Genomic DNA, 25,294 nt, shown 5'->3' with positions numbered 1-25,294 from the left:
ATAAATGAAGCATTATTTAAAAACTGACTAATTTTAGTTATTCTCTTTTCACCAAAACATCTAATACTTAAAAAAGCTATGCCAAAAATAGTGAAACATCACTATCGTTATAAAAGTAGCGTAAGTCAAGTCAATGTCATAAAACTGTCAATCTTGTTGTTTACCCAACTAGTGATTGATCTACGACCGACCGCATTGCTATCGACGGCTGCAACGATGCAATGCGGGCTTTGTCAGTAACAAGTTTGTTTTAGAAACTGACTGGTTGTTCGGGATACGTGCTGGTAGGTGGAACTCAAGTCACGGTCCTCAGAGATGTGTTTAGATGACGTTAACATAGTAGAAATTAGTATATACGAGTTGGATTTGATGTTAGTTTGAAAAGGTATGAAATTTTCTTGATTGAATGTGCTGTTGAATATAAAAAAATATTTTGAGCCCAGAGGCGTAGAGGCACAAGAGTGCGACTGTAAACGTGAAGGGTTGTGGGTTCGATTGCCATTGCCATTCTCTTTGGTAAAATGGCATAGTGCGGTGTTGAGTTCGGCCAGTTAACAAAATGAAGAACAGTATAAATGGGAACGGAGTCTCGGAGTGTCTCATCTAGATTACCAAGCTCCTTCTGCATATCCCGCATGCGTGGGACTGAAAAGAACTGAAAATCGTTCCCATGGTGATGAAGAGAGTCAAACTGCGTTCTATTCACATAAAAATAATAATATATTTGAATATAGTATCCTAATGAGAGGTAGAGAGAGAGAGAGAGTCAGGAAATGTTGGATTTAGACAAAATTAGACAACATTCGTCAAACAGATTTCACTGAATCAGACATATTGTATAAAAAATAAATAAACAGTAGAAATATATTGTTTCGATGTTGTTTTTGCTCTGATTCCAAAGCTCAATAGCCCTCCATATAATCGGTAACGTTGAAAGTCCTTTACATGATTTGTACGTGTTCTACTTCAGTTGTACATATAGGTAGTCAATACAATATTCAATTGTATATTCTAAAACTCTTATGTTACTGGAGCCCGTCGTGACGCAGTGGCACAAGGGTGTGACAGTAACGCGATGGTTGTGGATTCGATCCCCTTTCGAGGAAATGAAATATTTATTCACGTTTATATTTCCATTTTATGCTCTGGTGTCGAGGTAAAGCGCGGCGTTGAGTTTTGCCACTCAACACGCAATGCCTCCAGAATTCGGCAGAAAGTGGGGAACGGAGTGTCTTAACACTAGGTTCCCTCCGCCTACCCTGCTGTGTGCGGGATACAGCGTGAAGTTGATATCTATACAATATAACAATCCGTAGCGCGACGTTATTAACGCAATGAAATATAAAATAATGTTCAACGGTCGCGAATTAAAGGATTACTCCTGTACCGGAGTTATTAACATTGCTATAATTCTACTACTTTGTTTCACTACCAATGATGCATATAAATATTGCTTGTGAAGCTTTTATAGGGTTTATATGAATATAAATATTATTTACTGCAAAATAATACATGCCTTTTGTATTATTACGCGTTCAAGTTTAATTTTATTATATCTTTAGCTTGAAATAGTTTATATAAACTTAATATTAAATTAAGTTTCGAAAGTTTTGATGTTTGCTCTAAAGTTATTAAGTTTATATAGGTCTACTATTCTATATCTATTTCTTTCCTTTCCTTTTCAAAGAAATCCATTAAGGCAAATATAATAAAGGAAAAAAAATGTTTAATTATTAAAAATAACATATTTATGTATTTACATATTCAAAATTCTCATTATATTATATTAATGTCCGCGGTGCTCGTACTATAACGAGTAATGTAACGGCATCACAACGAAACTTTTGCAGACACAAAACTTTCCCTATTCTGAAGTAACGATCGCGCTATCAATAAAAAAACACTGATTGAATAGACCGCCACGTCTGCTCCACTGAGACCTGAGGCTTAGAAAGAGCTACAATAGAATTTTATATGACGATTTTTTAATGTTTTAAATTTACTCAGCTAATAATGTAGAAGTATTTCATTTTTTTTTAATATAATAATTAAGTACCTCAGTTATAACAAATGAACACACTGCAAAACATTTTTCAAAATAAATAAATTACAAGCGTGGTCACAAAGCCTCGTCCGAGTCGGTGCGGCGTCAAAGGAGATTAGGTTCGCTTACACAGTTGTCCCCGGCTTCTCTAATGCTCGGTTTACCCACAGTCAAGTAAGTCTTCCTATATATGGCTAGTGGTCAGTGCTAAACGTTGAATAGAATAAAACTAAAATATGGCGTGGGGATATTGGTCTGCATCGTCAGTGCTGCCGGACCGCGGCCGGAGCCCGCGACGTGCTGGTACCTCGGCGGTGCACGCTCACCCAAACCCACCTACCGCGAGGGAGGTGATGGAAACCCATGACGAAAGTATTATCCATACGGCCTCAACGTCTAGAGATAGTCGTGATCATTCTGCTTCTCCTCATTCCTCGTCTAACGGAGGTCATTCCCATCATCACGAAGTGCGACACGCTGTGCCAGCTAGTGCCCTCTTCGGAGAGAGCTACGGAGAACTGTCTCGACGACCGTCTCTAGACCTAGGATCAGTGCGAAGTGCTTTAGCATCATGTTCGGGCGGTGGGACGCTAAGTGCGGGTTCGACGCTGACTCGAGGGGGCACCCTAGCGGACTACCTGCCCCCGACTCCTTGTCCACACCACCACAGAGTGTACGTGGATCACCACAAGCACTACGAACAGCCCATACAACCTGTGCACGTGGGAGTGCCCCATCACTCACACTCGCACGCCTCCAGTAGACATCACACGGATGACGAAGACGATCTCGAACCAGCCTACGCCACAGGTAGCGTCTTATATATTTTTTAAAAGTAGAAACTTTCTCTATTTATCTTTTTCTTTATATATTACCCTATTTTCTTATTCGAAACATTTTTTGTGTGAACAGCGAAAGCAATTAGGATAAGACCGCATTCAGCGCATTGTTGAAGTTAGCTGTGACGGTCGTTAGTCGGACGCGGAGGGCGCATCTATGCCACATTAGGCCGCAAATGAAAGTAGGCCACGAGCCACAGAACACATTAACGAAGTAGGATTAAAGTTTTATTAATACGATACTTCGCGATTGATCGTCTACTTTCTGAGGCGAGAAGTTACTTTTCTATTATGCACTTGTCTATAAAGTTGGTTGAGGCATAGAGTTAGTTCTGCAGCTTCGCTATACATGTGGGTCTTAGTATATTGTGATTTAAGAATAGGTTTTTAAGAGATACGTTTCAAAGAAAAGTCTTAAATCAAATTTTAAAATTTTCAAAGTTTATCACATAATTTAAATAACCATTCTGGTTATTTTTTATTTCTTTTAGTAATTAATAATTTTATTACTTTTTTATTTATCCATCTCCATGTGTTGAAAACGTACATATTTTTGATTATAAACATACAAAAAGCAAACAGTTATAACAAAATCTGGAACAACTATACTTCTATACCTACTTATATGATAAAGCTAAACAGTTGATTTGCCTAAATGCGCTTATCTCCGAAACTGGATTGAATTGAATAATTATTTTTATATTATACTGTCTATATATCAAGCAAAACCACAGATTATATAAAATAATTATTATTATTTCAATATAACCCAATAAGGGCTAATAATATACAGAAAAGTAAACAAACTAGCATATATTTGGCAAACGGACAGGGCATTACCCCAACAAACACCCTAGTTGGTTGTTAGCGAGACACCGCAATGTTTCCTAGTACTTTGCACCGTACCCACCTGACGTTGCAGAAAGAAACACACCTCGGTTAATTTAGGTCAATAGAGCCAAATGACCCGCGTTGTGGGGACTCAGGTAAGACCACTAACATACAGGTTATATTGACAAGGTCTTATAATATTGTTACAGTAAAATATTTGGTACTGAAGCGATTAGTGTTTGTTAATAAGGTTTAGAAGTTTTCATATAATATTCTGAGATTATCTAGCAAGCTGTTATCAGAGAAGACAGCGGGCACCTGGGAACTTAGTGTTAAGACACTATGTTTCTATTTATTTTTTAAAAAATAAAATAAATTAATAATGTGACACTAACAGAATGCGATTCCCGTAAAAGCTTGATTTGATTAATCTATGTAGAACTTTAAACATATGCAATTTATGTATTTCCTTTATTTTATGATTGATGAGCACTTTTTGGATTAAATATTTACATAGCCATGGATGGAAGAAATATTTGGAATATTTGTTTTGCATATTCGTTTTTATAAAATTTTCTTTAGTGCACTTTACGTAGATTATTTAAAAGCATTTTTTGTTATATATCTACATTAATATAAAAAAGCTGAAGTATTTGTTTGATTGAACGTGCTAATCTCAAGAACTTGTGGGATTTAACGAAAAAAAAAAATTTTTTTCTTCGGCCACTTAATATATTATGTTAAATGCCTGATATGCATATAATTATAAATACAAATATAAAGATTTACCTTTATACCTTCATAGTAGTTCACGGAGGCGACAAAAACAACGTGTAAGCCGGACATATAAGTATATTCACACTCCATTCTTCACTTTTCACCCAATTTTCGAGATATTGTGTTTTGAGGGGGGATCTCAACAACACCTTTTCTCTTGTTACCAGAGCTGACATATGAATATAATACATTCACTGGAGTGAGAATCGAATCCACAGCGCGTTTACAGTCCATAGTGCCGCTGTGCCACTACGGCCTCATCTACTTTCTTCCTCAAAACAAAGAGTATATTATAATTATACTACCTTAATTATTATTAAGTTACAAAATATAAATAGAACTTACAAATATTCCACTAAGGAATTTATATTAGTTTGCGAATTAATAATAATTTATTACATGATTGGAACCATCTCAATCAATTTAGTTTAATATCAAACGGCGTTCAAACCGTATGAGAATAGTGACATCGGGCGGTGTGAGACCTCGTTATGTCATTCTACTTCACTGCGTTGATATTGACTTTGGACGTGGTAGTTAGTTGAAATATTGAATTAAAATTGTATATTGTGTTACTTAGAGGCGTTAGTGGTTCAGTGGTGGTCGTGTGAAAGTAAACGCGGTTTTAAATTCGATGTCCATTCTCTAGGGTTCAGTTTCTATTGCTTAAATTGTTTTTAATTTAGGTAGATAAAGCGCGGAATTAAGTTCCGCCACGCAAAAATAATCTAATGTGTTCTTAACGTTTCTCTATGCGGAAAAACAAACGTGAATATACAAAAAAATAAAATATTTTTTTATTATTAAATTCTTCATCAGTGTTTCAGTGGAGATGTCAAGTCTGATTGCGTCATTCATCTCCGCTACAATACAATGACGTCAGAAGTTGTCTTGCCTGCTAAAGAGCTCGAAATATTTATAAACGCTCGGCATTCAAGCGTAATCGTACCAAACTACTATATTATTTGTGATATTGTTTTTGTTTATTTAAATAATTGAAAAAATATAAATATACATACGTATAAATTAATTGTCCGTAAGTTGTAGTTCATTACCTGGAGTAGTCCAGGTAATGAACTATTTTCATCTCCCCTATCTGGAGGAGTACAACGGCGAGTTTCGCCACTCGATACACAATCTCTTAAATGAAGGTGGAATATGGTAAACTCCTATTAACTCTGTCTTGACACCAGATTCTCTCTACTTACCCTTCTACATGATTTGTCCTTTAACAAAATATATAACAAATTAACCACCAGCGCACAACAGAAAATCTAAGTAATAGATAATATTTAGAATGCACAAAAGGAAAGTAAAATTACGTCAAACTGCTCACATTGTAGCTTCGTAGCAGGTAGCGTAGCAGGCGCCCTACCAGCCCCGAGCGACGCGGGGCCTTACGTCGACCTACTTTGCAAACGTAAACCTATTTGTGCGAACGAGTTTAAAGTTTTAAAATGTTCCGGAGGTTGTGTTGGCATAACTGTTTGTGTTTGTAAATACTAGTATGTATGTTGTAACTGAATTTTCTGGCCATGATGATCTGAAAAAGATTTTTTGACGTCAGCTTCGCGCACATTGTAGAATAGTCAAGAGGAGCCCAGTGTCACTCTGCCCCAGTTTCTGCCAAATTTGAAGGCATTGCGTATTGAGTGGTGGAACTCAACGTAGTGCATTAAATCGACACCAGACCGAGTAAATTAAAATATTAAATTTTACATTTCCTCAAGTGGGAATCGAACCCAGAACTCGTCGCGTTTATATTTACACTCTTTTACTACTGCACCATGACTGATAAATAGACAATAGTTTATAAATAAAGTTTTATGTTATTTCAAATGACATTTCTCAAATTATTTAGAATTTACATAATTATGAAACCTTAGTATAATATACAGGGTGAGTCATATTGAACTTTCCGATTTCAATAAGGTGTGTATTAAAAACAAAGCGACATGCAGTAAAAATTATTTTATTGTTTGAAAGCACATAACATGCAGTTTTAATTTAGTTGGTTTTAAAAATGATATCCTGTAAATGTCTACCTCCATTGACCACACACTGCTGAAGCCTTCTACTCCTTCCCTTCTTCGTGCAACGTCCTTCCAAAACCGGAAAGTTCAATATGACTCACCCTGTATAACCACTCGCAACAACAACTGCTAATATCACATACCTCAAGTAACAAACAAATCACCTAGCGAGCCAGCATTCAGTTCAGTTCAGTTCAGATATCAACGGTTGAATGAATGAACGCGAGAGCGGTTCGCAATTGTTTTCTGTTGAACCGCCGATGACGAGTGAGTTAGCGATCAAGCGACCTAGTTCACTTTATTCAGTTCTATAGGTGCGCTACAAATGTCGTTTCTTGTAAGAATAAATTTATTGTTATATATATTTTTGTTTCGTATTTATAGTAAGTTAGTTATAATAGTGATAAGGCTCTCCGTTTCTTACTTTTGTTTGTTTAAGAAAATTTGCGTGTTAGATGGAATCTAAAATAATCTGTGTTGCGACTTTTTTTAAATTTCATATTGTATCGATTTAGACTTCAACTATAAAACAGATAATATTTTACAATTAAAAAAAAAAACGGCAGATAGTGATGTCAGTATCCTACAAAATGAAAAAAAAACCCATAAATTCAATACAAATCCATAGCGGAAATAGCTATTCACAGCAGACCACGTTTATAGTCCATCCATACCATACATAAAGTCCAGATTGCCATAAATCCCTACATCGAAAATAACTGACATTGTTGGCAATGAATTAAAATACCCCCACTACCCCATAGGGGTAGGTAGGGGTCGCGTGTTCGTGTGCATTGAACGTGGACGATCTTTGTGTTTAATTAATATAAGCATTATTTTGTTATTCAACTTTGATAACAGCTAGGTTAAAACTATATTGAATTATGATGGGGCAAATTTTAATTAGAACTTTTAAATCGTACAGGAAAAATACTAGTTAGTTTCCGGTTCAGATTTATCTTTCTTCAAATATCTGTTTTCACATATTTCTTAATAAAATAAAAAATAAATCAGCTTCCCGCACACAGCAGGGTAGGCAACATAGTGTTAAGACGATTCGTTTCCTACTTTCTGACGAATTCAGCAGAAAGTGGGGAACGGAGAGCACCCTGCTATGTATCCTGTTGCGGGATGCAACGTGAAGCTGGTTTTGATTTATTTTTCACTGTGCTAGCAAGACAAAACGCAGCGTTAAATTCCACCACACAACGCACAAGAGGGGGGCACAGCGTGTCATAGCATTGGGTTCCCTCTGCCTAGCTCACATGTGGGATACAGTATCAAATTAAAAAAAAATGAATTCGTATCTTAATAAAGTAGGAGATACTTACAAATGTAATTAGGTTACATGATGTTACGATACCCGCTGAATAGCTTCCAATTTTATTTGGAGCGAATCCAGTCTGACCTTAATAATGGGTCTGTGTAATAAATTTTTGCAAATAGGTCATCCTGTTAATTTTGTATGTCAGTAGTGTATTCTATTTTATTATTTTTTAAGATTAATTCATTTGGATTTTGTTTAATAACGAAGTGTTTCCTAGAGCTTCCGATCTAGTATTATCTGGTTCAAAAATTTGCTCACTGAGGCCCATTCACATTGAGGCCAGTTATGACACAGAGGCACAAGGTAAGATTGTAAGCGCGGCTGGTTGTGTGTTCGATTTCCAACTGAGAAAATGAAATATTTATATCTCAACAAGCAATGCCTCCAGAATTTGGCGGAAAGTGGAGAACGAAGTGTCTTATCACTAGGCTACCTCTGCTTACAGCGTAAAGCTGTAATAAATTCAAGTAATAAATTTCCTATAGCAGCATCATTATAAATTTACCGAGAGAGAGAAAAGATTAGTTAATTGAACCAGCATCGATAGCACATTGTTATCAAAATTCAACAGATAAAACAATATTGGGGAACCAGAATTGGCTGATTGATAAAAAATCCCGATCGAGCGAAACCCTTTGTAATGAAAATAACAACTTGAAAAGTAATTTTTATTTCCTCGTATAAATGTAGAATCTATTGACCTGACATGTACTTGTGAATTCGAGCATTAATATAAAGAAATAGGGTTGATTTTCGATTGATTGCAATTTCAGTTATAAATATCAGTGAATTTTGTGAATTATCGACTGGAAGTTAAAGTTCATTTTGTGATAAAAGTTTAGTGAAGTGTGAACTGGTGCTGAAATGTGGAAGACGTCGACGACACCGCTGACGTAGATCTTTTGCTGCATTACTCCTTAGATCAATTCTACCAATAAAGCCACACTGATGAAAATCACAATTTTAAGTTATAAAAGACATTCCCACATGGAATTATTATATATAAATATTTTCATTTTTTCGCCCATGTACCAAGGCGGCACAGCGTTAAGTTCCGCCGCTCAATACGCAATGCCTCGAAAATTTTTCGTTGCCTCTGTTACTCTACTCTATGCGAGATACCGCCCGAAGCTAGAAAAAAGACATTGTTCTGAATTTTTTTATAACCGCTCTTGAATTTTTACAGCACAACTACTATAAATTCAAATATACGAGTATGTTTGTTTTAATAACGTTTAATATTTGTTTCAGTTCATTAGTATATTCTTAGTTTTCATTTAGGAAAATACAAATTTATCTTTTTGTATAAATAGAAAACTTCATTTCGCACAATATGATGTTCCTCGATGGTGAACATAAATATTTATATTCTAACATTTGCACGTTTGCTCTATCAATAACGATCGTAGGCGACATGTTATTTTGTCTTATTTAATATGGCGACACTAAACAATACAAATACGTTCGTCTCGTGTACATTATTCTCCACTTTCTGTCTCATTTTTGAGACATTTGCGAGGCGGAACTCAACGCCGTGACTACTCTAATAAAACCGGACAATTAAAAATACAACTATCTATTTAATAACAAAAAAATATGAATACCCAAGAAAACAACGTTATAACTTATAACTCCCAAAGCGATAATTTATTATAGAACAAATAGAGACAGTGATAATTCACATTCGCCGCTGTCGAGTTGGACCGTGTACGTAGAAACGGGTACTCCCAGGCTAATACGTCGTCGTTGTAGTTTGTAATATCAGCATTAATTCTGTTCACGACTTTAAACGTTATTAGGTATTTCTTAGAAGGATGTGTTATTTTACGTAATTTGTTTAATTCAAATCAATAATTAATTTAACTGATCATTTAACTTAGTTTCCGAGAAATTAGTGGAGACATATATGTAGAAACAAGTAAACGGTTGAAAATATGTCTATTTCCCCTAACTGGTTAGACCGTTAGGTCCTAGTATTCAAAACGTAATTTATTAAAATGTGAGCCAAATGTTGTATTATATGATTTTGTACTATGTTTAAAACTTTATATTTATATTTCCATTTCATCCCTCTGGCGTCGAGGCAAAGCGCGGCGTTGAGTTCTGCCACTCAACACGTAACACCTCAAGTAAATACTTCCTCGAGGATCGAACCCACAACCGTCACGTTACAGTCACACCCTTGTAGCACAGTGGGTAATTGAAAATATTACATAATTCATTCCCACGATTGAGAATTGAACTTATAACAGTCGATTTTCCTAGGTCTCATTTTATTAAAATACGAATACATTAATGGTATGAATACAATTTAACTTTATAACCGTATCGTTGCGGCTTCTGATTTGATTGGCTTTCGATGAAGTACGGAAAACAACTTTAACAAAAGAAAATATTGACTCGTCTTGTTTAAAATTTATGGAAGTGGTATTTTTGTATTGTACCTACTCTTATTTGGATATTCTAATTTTATTGACAATGTGATGTTATTATTGTAATAACAATGGAATGTATGTTTTATTATAGATTATATAGTATTTACATATATAAAACTCTTTCGTGACAGAGTGACTTACTGCGCATAAGACGGAGAAATATAAAATTTGGTATATAAAGAAATATATAGGTAAATATATAGGAGAAATATATAGGAGAAATATATAGGTAAATTAGGGCACAGCCGCAGAAGCACGAAGGGTGATTATAAAATCGACTGGTCGTGGGTTCGATACCCTCTCGAAAGAGGAAGTATTTATTTAAATTTTGATTATATTTTATTTCTTCGCTCTGGTATTGAGGCGTAGCGCAACTCGTAATTCCTTTAGATTTCGGCGGAAAATTGAGATTGGAGTGTTTTAATGCTAGGTTTCCTCTGCCTACCCTGTCGTGTGCGAGATACAGCGTGAATTTTTTTAATAATTCTTAATTAATCTTAATGATCTAATTAGTTAATAGCAAGTTGTGCGTAAAGTTAAAAATAAAGAATTTTTTTTAGCCTTACGGTGTATTCTACACATAGCAGGATAGGCAGAGGAAACCTAAAAACATAAAGTTAAGACACTTCGTATTCATTAAGACACTTCTGTTCCCCACTTTCCACCGAATTCCCGAGGGATTACGTGTTGAACGGCGGAACTAAAAGTTAATTATAAAAGCAGTATAAAATAACGATAACACACAGCAAATAATATTTTAATTGTATTTAAAGATAAGATAACATAAATTTGCGTTAATTACGTAAGCTCACATTATCGTACGTAGAGTCTGTGTATGTTAATATACAATTTACGTTCATTCTCCTTGATACGTGCACGTCAAAGCACGTCTACTTCCAAACAAACTGGTTAATTATTTCGAGCTCCCTACACAATATTACATCTAAATTATTTATTTGTACTGGAGTTCTCAGTTTATGTGGTGTGTGTGTATTCTAGATGTAATAGAGATATTTTGTATGTATATTTGTCTGTTTATTGATTAAGTATGAAAAGTAAAGTGGGCTCGCATATGAAGCTAATGTAATGTAAAAGTTCTTAAGTTTTTTACTAATAAAATCGTTTAAATGTTGTAACATTTTTGCAAACAGAATTCCTAAAATTCTCCTTTTTAATGTCTTAAACTTACATACACGTGTTCATATATTATACACAAGCTTCTCACAAAATTCTATTCATTCTTCACTTTTATTCAAATATCGCTATACCTCAAGTTGTTAGTAAACATTTTCGCAAGAATAGCACATTTCCTCCTAGGAAAATATTAAAAGGTAGAAATGTACAATTATGTTCTAAGTTTATGTATTTATTTACATTATTATTATTTCAAGATACGTACATGAAAACACTTTATAGTAGGTATAGCTTTAATTTATATTTGTAATTTAATGAAAGACTTGAGGTTTTTAATTTAAATTATATTTTAATATTTAGTTTTAGTCATCTATTAAAAAGCATTACACGTTTTCCTGGCTGAATGTAGAGGTGCATATTTCTATGCTACTCAAAGAAATTTTATAAATGGAAATCTGACTTCTTGCTTATTAATTATATAAATTATAAACCAGACATGTGTAGATATAAACGCGACAGGTTATGGGTTCGATTGCCACTTGAAGAGATAAAATGTTTATCTACTTTCATTTTGTCGCTCTGGTAACGAGGCAGAGTGCTGCTTGAGTTCTGCTACTCAACCCACAAAGCCTGGAAAACGGAAGTGTCTTCATCGAAACGGAGTGTTTTAACAATAGTTTCCCAGGTTCCTGCCCTAGGAAAAATAAAAAATCAGTGCATTCTTAAAATCACCACTTCCTAAACTCACGAATACTTGTCTGTAATAGCAGTTACAAATATCCAAATAAAAGCTCAATTTCCTCGTGAAACTCTAAGCTTTAACACATTTTATTCCGTTCACACTCGGGTAAGCCCCGCGCCCGCAACACTGAACTCGAGAGTCGCCAACACGGCGTACCTATCGAGTGTTTGATTATGCAAATACTGAGTTGGCTCTAACCCGTAGTGGTGGTAGTGCTCTCCGGAATTTACATTTCTAGTAAAAATATTATGTTACTTTAAGTTATTGGATTATTTTAGGTTGGGGTTCTTTTGAATTTTTTACTTCTTGTTTTTAGGGTGTGATTTTTATTTATGTGTATTTAGAATCTTTTTTTATATAATGTAGGATGTTTTTGAGGTTCATGTTGTATTTGCGATAGACACGGAAAATAGTGTTAAAACACTCCGTTTCTCCGTTCTTTGCCTTTGATAACAAAGCGGAAAAATGAAACTGAAAGTCAAATGCTTTACCGCTGCGCTATATCGGCCTTTTAATAATTTAAAGCTTCTTGCCAATTTGACAAGATAATACTCGAAGAAATTCGGTATTTGAGAATAACAGAAAATAAATTTAAAAAAATGCAGAAGAGCCTTCATTAATTTTGCCGAATCAATAATTCAAATCCTTCTACGATCATTCTTAAATCCAACTTGAAACAGAATTCGAATAGTTTCGTATTTCATCAATTTGTTCTTGTATTTAACTTAAAACCTAAGCCTCAACTATCAAATATTTGATCGAACCCTTATAATATTAATAAAGCCTAGAAATTTACGCTTACTAATACCCCATATGAATCACCAGGGGTATTTTCAACTTTGAAAGTATTATGAGGAATTAAAGTTTGAAGGGTTGGACCCGACCGACGCGGCGGTGACGAACGGTAGGGTTCGGATTATATTATAGGACTGAGTTTAGGTGCATTTTATATGAGGAAGAAATTATTCAGTTATAACACTTTTCGTGGTAATAACATGAGTAATATTTTGTTACTTTTTTTTGCAAAAAGCAAAGTGCTAAAGAACTATCTTTCCTATTTTCCGCCTAATTTTAGAGAGATCGTTGTGAAATGTGTTGACTGGCGGTACTCAACGCCGCGCCTTTTTATGTTTCTTAAGCGAAAAAATATTATAAATTAACCTTTCTTTTTTTTTTCTTTATATAATGAACTGACTATTTTTGACTTGTCACCTTGACATGTCTAGAAATAGATTTTGCGAAGCATTCATAGTTTTGCGTTGAAAATAATTTAAAAAGAATAATATTACCGGTAACTTAAACGTTTTAACTTGAAGCTGCAGCAGCATAGATTGTAAACATGATGGTTGGGGGTTTCATGCCCACTCGTTGGAATTAATTTTATTTACTTCGCTTTAGTAACAAGATAAAACGTCGGATCGAGTTCTGCCACTACACACGCAGTGTCAAAAACTGGACGAGGCGTGCGAAACTGGTTGAGTGTCTTGACACTATATTCTCTCTGGTCTACCCTGCTATATGCAGTATACCTACAACATGAAGCTAAAAAGAACTCTTTAAATAAAAAATAAAAAAACATATTTCTTAATATTTGACTAGAAACTGGTTGCATTTGGGCGTTTGTTAAATTTAAAACTAACATTAATATACTAATGCATATATAACCCAATTTCTCATGTACCTACTACCTCTTGTACGCTGTTATCTTGTAATGCGCGTCACGAAGCTCCGTTTATGCATTTCGAATACATTAATATGAAACAGAACTCTGTAGAGGCAATACATTACTTCTTGAATACATTTAATAGAATCAGAATATTCTATTCTAGAGGCCGTCGTGGCCCGGTTGAAGAGGTGTGTGACTGTAAAGGTAACGGTTGTAGGTTCGGTTTCCAATGTATGTATATGAACAAGTTAAGGACTTCTAGTTGATAGTTTTTTCAGTTGTATATGTATAGATGTACTATTTTTTTTTTATCACATAGTCTTACTCCCCAGAATTATGTTGAATTGTGGGCAAACAGACGATGTACTCGTACATCTATATATATAAAATCGAAAGGTCACTCACTCATCACGAAATCTCAGAAACTACAAGTGCTAGGAATCTCAAATTTTGCATAGGAGTTCCTTATAAGACGTAGGTGCTCGCTAAGAAGGGAATTTGAAATATTCGACTTCTAAGGGGTTTTTTTGGGGTTGAAAGTTTGTATGAAACTTCGTTACTACAAATGCTAGGAGTCTCAAATTTTGCATAGACGTCACTAGTACGTAGTCATGGAGACAGAAATTAATAATAACATAGTTCACGCGGGTGAAACCGCGGGCGGGCCGCTAGTATTGTATAATAATTTCCAATGTTTTAATCGCAATAGTGTATCTAAAGTGGTCGTAAACCACCGATTCGCCGGCGTCATTCTACCCCGGTCCCCAAATTGCCTGCTGGGCATAAACGTCAACGCTAAAATGTATTGTGTGCACGGTGCACAGTCGTTACGATATTTGCTCTCCGGTCCCGGACTGAACAACTATACTACGTACTAAGTTAAGATTGTAGAAATAGAATAGAACAGAGTATGTGCTAGTTGTATTCCTATTTTTTTATTTTTTCAGCTTCACGCTGTTTCATATCAACGTAGGCATAGGGAATCTAATGTTAAGATACTTTGTTCTCCATTTTACGTGGTGAGTGATTGAAACTCTACGCCGCGCTTTGCTGCGATACTAGAGAGAAGAAATGTCCTCAAATGGGGGGATCGAACCCTCAAACTGTCGCATTTACAGCCATGGTTTGTGCGAGTGCACCACGATTGGTATTTTTTTGTTTTTAAATCTATTCAAACAATCGTCACTAATAATAACAGTTATTGTGCACTTTACAAGAGCACCCACAATAAAAACTGTAAAATCAGCCTCCGCTGCTTCACAAAATATAAAAACAAATGTACAGAACGCAACAAACAAAAGTTCATCCTTTGTTTACGGTTTAATTTAAAAACATGATCCGATTCCGATGCACTCTAAAAATAAAAATTCACGAAAGCGCCTAAAGTAGTTTGAAAGAGTGAATTAAAATTTTTATAATGCCTCACTCCCGGGGAAATATGCTTTGATAAAATATTTCCAGGCATACCTTTGTGCCAGATATGTGTATATCTATCTATCTATCTTTCTATATATAACACCAGTTAGAAATGCGAAATGCGAGAAAAATTCATCAAAGTAACGTTGAAAATACCAACGAGATTTTCTTATACACCTTTGAATTGGTTAATTTTGAGAACATTCGAAAAATGTAGCTGTAATATAATGCAAGTCCAGTTCCTAAAATGTGAAAACACGCTATATTTTTCAGGTGAAAATGAAAAGTATGAGTAACTCGGGAATACCTCAAGTGGGGTGGCCAGACTTGTAATGTTTTTATTTCGTTGAAGAGAAAGAGTCGTGAAAATTTGTTTTAAGAAATGTGAATTTACTAAAAAATTGCTTAAATCTACAATTTCATGTCTAATGTTTGTGTTTTTTTTTTTCAGGTAAGTGAATCCAATTTGAAAACTTTCAGCAACTTTAGGTATGAGAAATCTATTTATAATTGCACGAAATTGTTGCCATATTTTATATAAAATGCACCAGTTTTAGTTCTCCTGTGTTGCATTTCACACTACGCCAGGCGTGAAATTCTAAAGTTTTTGCGACCACGCAACTTTAACACGGGCTGTCATCACGTCAGATTTTTCATATCAGCATAAGCTGGCGCTATGCCCGACGGCAAACAGTTCTATATACATGTTTATTTACTTTTTTATTGTTAATGTAAATAAACACAAAATATAAGACTTATCTACGTAAAACATTAAAACATATGGAACATTTTTTTCTCTGCCAACTCTCAGTAGGTGAAACGTGAAAATCTATATAAAAAAACCTCAGCTTCACTTTGTGTTTCGCATACAGCAGGGCAGGGAAACGGAACCTAGTATTACGTCACTCCGTTCCCCACTTCCCGTCCAATTTTTGGAGTCATTGCGTTGGTGCCAGAGCGAAGAGATAAAAATATTAATAAATAATAATTCGTTTTCCGAATGGGGATCGAACCCACACCCGTCGTCGTCGTCAGTCATACCCTTGTGCCCCTTCGCCATGACGGCCTTAAATAAAAAAAATAAAATCAATATACCAATATTCGTTGGTATATTGAACCAGTGCAGTGATCACTATACTAAAAGACGGTACCAAACAAATACTGAATCATACTACCATTACAGTTTCTCGGTTTATATTTTGAATCTGGCATTTTGCCCGATAATATTTTTCTTTATTTTCTCCTATAGCATTTGTTTATTGTTTGTATTAAATATTTGCGCGACATTCGGTAATAATTTATTATTCCATTTATCATGTTGCGTTCATTTTGTATTTAAGCCAAATAAAATTTATAGTTTAGTTTTATTATTTTGCTTAGGAACGAATATTTTAAAATTTGTTTAGAATTACAGTTAAAATTCTCTGCGAGTGTATGTAAGTTTGTAACGATATTATACTTTAAAAATTGTATTGTATACCAGTAGGACACTTGTGTGACAGAAAGCACAATAGGTAGTGGGTTCGATCCCCACTCAAGTAAATAACATATTTTCATTACTTTGTCGAAGAAAGGCGCGGCGTTGAGTTCTGCCACTTATTTCGAAAAATGAGGAAAGGATTGTCTTGACACTAGGTTCCCTGCTTGCCCTGCTGTTTGAGAGATTACAGGTGACGCTAAAAAAACCAAGTGTAAAATATCTGTTCGCCTAGTTGTGAATGACCAGAAAACTGGTTATGAGTTCAATTCCAACTCAATTAAAAATGCTTTTAAGTAAATAATACCTCAAACAAGCTTCAAAATTAACTCAAATATATTATTGCAGTTATCATATAAAATTGACTTACAACCTATAGAGGTTTTTGTGTTCATACGTCAATATTTGGGACGTATGTCGGTATTTAACCTAAGTATTTACGACCTATAAACGTCTAAACATCGATATAATCCATCACGTGGTATCCAACATGGCCGACATAAAATATATCACCGTATTTGCCTTTATAGAAGCAGAGTGGACGGGTAATGTGCGTTGTGAAGCTATCACTCTTTGTTCAGGAGCTGGTGGTGCTGACGCTGTTGATGTGGTATTATGGAGGTTAGGGCTTTACGAGTTTTGTTAATAGTGCTGGTTACCGGTTAGTTTAGTTGTGGATTTGTTTTAGTGTGGTTCGAGTGTGAAATTATAGATGCAAAACCCCTTATTTTATTTCAGATTTTATAAAGCTGCATGCCCTATATAGGAATTTTACGAGAGGAAATAAAAATAATTAATTTCTATTAGTAATAATCGAACCCACAATAGTCGCCTTTACAGGCAGACGCTACTCCGCTGTGACAGGACGACCTCAATTTGATTTCTTTAACACCAGAGAGAATATTTACATTTAAAATATATTCGTTAGCTCGGTTTGGGGTTGAGTTTAAAAATACGAATATATAACCAAGTTTACCAAATTCATATATTCAACGTTCACAATTTCTCTAAAATCTAATCGTACGTAGAATATTTGAAGCGAACTGGCCAGCGTCTACGTCTACGGTATATCTTTAGAAAAGTACATTTTTCAAGTAGTGATTCCTACCGTAAGCAACCGCTTGGAAAATATTATGCCTCTCCGCAGCGAAGGTAGAATTTGAATAAACATCTCGTTCATTTTATAATATTTAATGGAGGCTTTCGTTTTGAAATGTAATATGATAAAACTGTCGGTTACAGAGCGTATATATGTATGTACCTGTCTGTCAATTTGTTATTAATAATAATATTTCTTTAAGATGAGACGCTTAGTAATAAATAAATTTATATGTTAAGTTATTCAGTAGTTTTTATAAAGGCCTGGTGCGAGGGTTGTGTATTCGAGAAAAGTTGAGTTTGTGGCTGTGGTAACGCGGCGTTGAGTTCCGCCACTCAACACGCAATACATCCATAAATGCGCGGAACATGGGGAACGGAAGTGATCTTAAAACTATTTTTAAAGGTTCGCTCTGCCTACTCTGGTTATTTTTGAACGAAAATTTAAATGGTAGTGTGTTTGCATTTGATTTTCACGCTGTCGCTCCACCAAATTTAATATGGAAAGTTTACCGACGAACTACTATTGTTTGGCTACCGAATGTGTAAGGGTGAATGGTGTATTTTCAGTCGTAATGTCAAATATATATTTTTTATTTAGTTTATAAACCAGGGTAAAGAAAGAATATCCTTTTTTTCTGTTTGTACATAAATAACATCACATGTCTTATTCAATTCATTATGTTTATATATTCTACCTATTGTTATCTTAAATTTGCTTTAAATTCTTTTTTATATTGATTTTACTAACAACAAGCTTTTGATGATTAATGGTTGGTTGGTTTTACTTGATTCTTAAAATAGACCATTATTTTATTACATTTATTCATAAGGTGCCTATTTATATTTTTGATTATTAATATTTAAAAATACATTTATAAATTGCACTTTTTCATATGTTTAAATCTGGCAACTCTACGAGTATACCCATACACGTTACATTTTGTTATACTATCACATTCATATGATTTACCATTGTAAATACTTATTGTAGATACAGTTCAAAGGCAGCATACGAGTACGTGCTGAAGACTACAAAGACTGCATTGAGTCTTTGATACGTAATATAACACGTTTATATTCAAAGGAGCTAAGCAAATGTAAGGTTTACGGAAATTGTACGCCATATTACATATAACCAGGTACCGCCCGGGGCAACGAGCGCTTCATTTACACAATTTATTAACTTTATATTGAATAGTATAATAATTATTTTCTTCGATAAATAACGCAGGTGTTTAAAGTGTAAACCTGCTAAATCCATTATTGGTTCTTTCGCTATGACCTTTGTATCGTGTTTGAAAGTGTAAAAAAAATACAAAAATACAACCTTTATTTTATTTCATATATTATCGAAAACAAATCAATTTAAAAAAACTTTTTAATAACATATTACATATAGGTACTCTTTAAAAATATTACTCTTTTATCATACTCTTTAAAAATATTTTTTGTCTCTTTTGAAAATTTACTAAAATTTGGCTGTTAGCAGGCTTTTCACTCTAAGCTGACGAAATTCTCTCTCAGTGCTCCCTTACTCTATGGTGTTATGTCTGTCAACTACTCAGAATTCAACGAGATTGATTCTGTATTCGCTTGATAAATTTAACTTTGGTCTGGTCTAAGGGCATTCAGTATATCATGTATATTTTTTATCGCCAGGCAATCACCCCTTATAGTACTTTACTGTATTAAATTGATATTAAAATAATGTGATCATATAAAAATATTATAAAGTAGAAAAACTGACAAATACCACGAACACTTTTTCTGCAAAATGTTGTATAAAGAGCTATATTAAAAGGCAATTTATAAGTGCATAATCATTTTTAAAAGTATCAGAGGCGAGTTTCTAGAGCATTATTAAGTTTTAAGACTCTAGAGGATGCAATCGATTATAGAGAAGTCTAGAGTAGGGTGGCCACTTTACATATATTTGAAAAATATTTATGTTGTAAAACTATGGTGTCGTATATGTAATTATAAATAATATTATATTATTTTAATTTCTTCGCTCTGGTAACGAAGTCAACAGCAGCGTTAAGCTCTGCCGTTCAACATGCAGTAACTCGAAAATCATGTGGTAAATTAAATATCTTAACTAGGTTTTCTCTGCCTACCCTACTATATACGGGAACTAGTGCGAAGCGAAATAATAAATAAAATAATAATACATAAATTATAATTGTGTTAATTTTACTATTTTACTTGAATATTATGTTTGTATAGCATAGCAAATTAACAGACAAAATCCTTTTTTTTACAAAATTTATTAATAAAGTAAATATGAAGAAGGCGTTAAAATATATTTAGTATAAAATATCATAAACAAAACAATCAAATATGTTATAATATAGAGACTACTATAAGATCTACGCGTCGTAGCCACTTCGTAGCAGTATGGTAATTTATATTCTTTACATCACACCTTCTTTTCATTGGATGAGCTAGAACTAATAACAATTTATTTCAATTTTCTGTTCATGTATTTTATTATTTTCTTGTATTTGTCATGATTACTTTAATTATTAAGACATTTTTTTATATTTTGTTTTTCTCCTTGTGTGTATATATTCTTAAAGTAACTAAAACAATATTTAAGTACAAAAACATAAAATGTATACATTTTTAAATATATACAGTATAACAAAATATTTAATTATTCAAACAAGCGCTTACACAACGATTCACTAAATATTAGGGACCTTTACACGGTGCCGCTTCCGTTTCTCTATAGCGAGCTGTTCCGCCCTTTGATCGCTCACCACAAAGATACCACAAAAACTATTCAGCCCTTATCATCACGACACCTGTTGGCTCAAACAAAGACCCTATCTCCCCCTTCATTGAAAGTGAGAACTCTATTAAAAACCCGCGATAAGATAAGAGCCTCCATCATGTCACTTTTGACGTCACTTTTGATTCTTATATTTATTAATAGTCCAAATGACTTAGCAAATTACTTGTATACAGCCGAGGTCCGAGCGCGCCCCGAACTTCTTTGTCTTCTTTCGCTCGTTAATTTCTTTTTTCTGGGGCGAAGATAGCTAGCTCTTCATTATTTCGATGCGAGAAAATAAATTCACGAAATTAATAATGGCGACCAAAACACCGCCGGGGATTTACCGCTTCATTATGAGCTATAAATTTATATTATAAATACGTTAAATGGACACAGATGAGGGGGTTGTAAGTGGTTGAAACCTGAAGAGGTTGTAACCACTGTGGTATTTTCAAGTCGACAGGTCGGACTATTAAACTCTGCTCTACGTAAGTATTGAGGCTAGTTGTAGCGCACAAACATGACAGGTTGCTGGTTCGATTCCCACTCGAAGAAATGAAATATTTAATATTTTCTTTCCTTCGCTATGGTAACGAGGCAATGAGTACCGCCACTCAACACGCAACGTTTCCAGAATTCGGCGGGCACAGAGCGGAGTGTCTTAACACTGTGTTCCCTCTATCCTGCTACATGCGGGATACAGCGTGAAGCTGAAAAAAAAAACAAGTAAGGCTTATAATAAATGGAAAACAAGTTTGTTGGCTGTACAGCGATAATTACTACCATGTATTTCGTGTTCCGCCGAGCAGGTGGAGAATGCAAGTGTTAATACCGTTTGATGGCACTATTAGGATTGCGACGGCTTACATTATTGTACTAATATATTATTCACGTGGTAACCTGATGCAAGTGTAATTGAACCCCCTCCGTCAATGTCGGGTAGTTCGATTGTTAGTCAACTATGTTTTAGCTCTTATGTATACTATCTATACTAATATAATAAAGCGGAAGAGTTTGTTTGTTTGTTTGTTTGTTTGTTTGTTTGTTTGTTTGTTTGAACGCTAAGATGTCTGGATCTACTGGTCCGATTTACTATGTTTTTGTTTTGTATGAAAGCTGCATTCTTCAGAAGTGCCATAGGCTATATAACATTACATTACACATATAAACTAATATATTAAAATACTTTCTAATTTGACATGCAATTTATTCTACCATGTTAATAACAACCGTCGTTGCTAAGCAACGGTTTGCAGTTTCTTTGTTGTTTTAAGAAAACGTCACCCAAAATGAAATTATATTTTGATATTCATCTTTATAAAAATAAATATATTATATAATATTTAATAAATATTCTTATAGTTCAAGCAGGCGTAGCCGCGTCCGGGTCCACTAGTAATATAATAAAGCGGAAGAGTCTGTTTGTTTGTTTGTTTGTACGCTAAGATCTCTGGATCTACTGGATCGATTTACTTTGTTTTTGTTTTATATGAAAGCTGCATTCTTCAGAAGTGCTATAGGCTATATAACATTACATTACACATATATACTAATAAATTAAAATACTTTCTAATTTGAGATGCAATTTATTCTGCCATGTTAATAACAACCGTCGTCGCTACGCGACCGCGTTCGTTACCGCGTCATTTTGATATTCATCTTTATGAAAATAAATATAATAGTCATTTTTAGCATTTCATCTAGATTGAAATTATATTTCTATAGAAACTATATTCTTATATTTCAAGCAGGCGTCCGGGTCCGCTAGTAGTTAAATATTTGGAAATAGTGATCTAATATGATCATTGTTTTTATGAAAATAGATCCGAATTGTTCTTACTTTAATTTTGAACTTTTGAAAGTAAAGTGTTAATACACTCCGTTCCCCAGTGTCCGTCCATTGTTTTGGAGACATCGCGTGTTCAATCCGTGTTTTTTCCTGGTGCCAGAGCCAGAAAATGAAAATATTAAATATTTCTTTCCCTTACCTTGGATAAGAATCCACAAATTTTCGTGATCGCAGTCACACGCCTAAAGAAAGAGATTTCTCTTTTTATATCTTTATTTATATGTATATTATATAAATACAGTTAACTTAGTCAAAAATTTCACTATTTCATCTTTCATTGAATGTTAAAATCCCAAATTATAATATATCTAGGCAGTTTCTTTTATGGCATAATTTCAAAGAGCATTTACAAAAAAGAGCTAAACCGTTAACAGCTAAGACGGCCGCCAACTCGCCGCGATATATCACGATAGAAGGAAATCTTTTACGTCGTTAAACGACTATCATAACTTTAAAGAATGGACGCCGTTTAGTCCTCTTAACTTTTAAAATGCCGTTGCGCCGTTAGACGTTTAGATAACGGCGTTATTTTTTGATTTGAGTTTTATAAAAAGTTTGTCGGCTTAGTTTGTATTATTATTGTTTTACTAAATTTATATGGTGAAAAATGTATATAAAAGGTAGAGGCGCAGGGACTCAAGAGTGTGACTGTAACGCGACGGTTGTGGGAATTATATGTTAATAATATTTTCATATCTACACTGCCACCAAAAGAAAAACCCGGCGTTCAGTTCCGCCACTCTCAGTAGGAGAGCACTAAAACAGGTTTTTTAATAATTTTAATTCTTACCAAAACGGAAAAAAGACAAATCCTAATATATAATATGTACTTATATATTTGTTATTTTCATAAATACTATTTTTAAACTGTATATAGTTAAAAATAAAGCAAGGTTTAGTTTTAGAATGATTAAAGTTACATATGGCGCTGTTGTAAAGGTCAGCTGTATACTTCATGTTCTTTGATGCTTGTTTAAAATGTTAATGTCAACTTTGTATATATTTTTATGATATTAAAACTGTTGATAAATATATTTTTATCATTAATTAATATGTATGTAGAGTAGTAATAGTAGAGGTAGAGTCGATTCGCATTTTCGGTTCGGCATTAAAGACTTTATTGCATTTTGCAATTTTCCTTTATTAATTTTGGTTAAACTATTTTCAAAATCCATATTTATCACATATACTTACATATTGACCAAAAGATACATTTTTAATTTCAAGCTTTCTCGTTCAGAGCAGGATAAGTGGTGAAGACATGGTCTTTAGATACTCCGCTGTCCGTTTTCTGCCCGCTCCTTATCTAAAAGAGCGGAGAAATAAAAATAATTCGTTCCTGCGAGTAGAGATCGAACCCATAATCATCGTGATAAAAGCGTGACGCTGTCACATTGCCACGAGGACTGTGATATATTCTTATTATAAATTCTCTACATGACAATGTACAGAAATTTACAAGTTTAAATGTATGGGAAACTATAAGACCACTTAATTGTTCTGAACAGTTTAGCCAAATTTCCATATATTATGACGTAACTAATTGCTTTTGCATAAGATATCACTTTGAAGGACTTTAGGTAAACCAATTCTCCTAACTGAGGAATATAGTCAAACTGCACTATACAATTTATTTATAATATAGTAAAATACTATTCTGCTAAAGAGCGTACAATAAGCATATGTTTAGATTTTTTTCACGCTGTTTCCCGATTATACCAGAGTAGGCAGAGGGAACCATGTATTAAGAAACCGTTGCCCACGCTTCGCCCATTTTTTGAGGCATGCGTGTTAAGTAGCAGAACTCAACGCCGCGTTTTACCTCGTTACCAGTGTGAGAGAATGGCATTAATTCAACTAATTCATTCCTATAAATGGGAATGTATCCTAGAATCGTCGTTTTTATAGTCAGACAGAGTACCACTCCGCCACGACGACCTCCAAAATAAATTACACAATTAATATATTAAGTTTCATATATATTTTTATATGTGCACAAAACTTTGGTTAAACACCGGCACCCCGCCGGCCTAACCTGATTTAATTAAGCTACGAACTAATATAAATTAACAAACTTTTATTGTACTTCCCTCTTTTTTATCTTAATAACAGTATGGGAGGATAAATTAAAAAACTTCCTACTAAAGTTACACGTGAACATTCAAAGAAAAACAGTAAAAAAGAAGTTTGCTCCCGCGTAGTGTATGTTTGCGATAAGTCTAAGTCAGTACTGTCGGAGTCAACAAAAACAAAAATATTAACCTTTGGTCAGTTAAATATACTTTCTACTCAGTCTTGTTTACTGTTAAACGTAGAGTACACAGAGTTCTTTTATTAGATTGTTTGCTTATTTTTTGCATAAAATCTTGTAGTTTCTAAGCTATATAAGCCAGATTTTTTTTTAAATAAGTAAATAACTCATATCTACAGATAATAGAGGTAGAGTAATATATACAAATTACAAATAAAAATAATATATTTATATTATTTTTATTTGAATGTTCAATAGATTTTTTTTATTTTAAAAAGTTTAAAATTGGGAACAAGGTGTGTCAACACTAGGTTCCCTCTGCCTACCCTACTGTTTCTGGGATAAAAAACATGCTTAGGAAAGATATAGATTTAGTGAAACTTAAGTTAAAATATTTAACATGTATTCAGTAGCGAGTGACCTAAAATCGTAGCAAAACCTTCCAATTCCATGTACATATAGATGAAATAGTTACATATATTTATTCCCTGAATTATCCAATTGTTCCCAAAACCCTAAAAGACAGAAAGTGCGGTCCGAATATATTTCAATTTGTTGTGAATATATCTTAGGGTGGTAATATATGGCGTACA

The 25,294-nt window shown here is 34.1% G+C and overlaps 1 protein-coding gene across 5 annotated transcripts in view; it reads left to right on the top strand.

Moving 5' to 3' along the window:
* Positions 1 to 25,294, top strand: part of aPKC (protein kinase C iota type) — a 190,343-nt gene that overhangs the window by 91,563 nt on the left and 73,486 nt on the right. Inside the window, exon 2 of one of the 5 annotated variants that reach the window (XM_085185339.1) lies at positions 2,215 to 2,854. The exons of 3 other annotated variants lie outside the window; for them this stretch is intronic. In XM_085185339.1, coding sequence (XP_085041465.1) covers positions 2,281 to 2,854 — 574 coding nt within the window. In that variant the 5' untranslated portion in view covers positions 2,215 to 2,280. Of the gene's footprint in view, positions 1 to 2,118; positions 2,855 to 25,294 lie in introns of those variants that run through there. One more of the 5 variants, XM_085185340.1, reaches the window with a different exon arrangement.

The sequence above is a fragment of the Heliconius melpomene genome, chromosome 5, assembly GCF_056956725.1.
Source record: "Heliconius melpomene rosina isolate 202511_hmr_F chromosome 5, ASM5695672v1, whole genome shotgun sequence".
Lineage (NCBI taxonomy): Eukaryota > Metazoa > Arthropoda > Insecta > Lepidoptera > Nymphalidae > Heliconius > Heliconius melpomene.
This window is presented reverse-complemented; position numbering and strand designations above follow the sequence as displayed.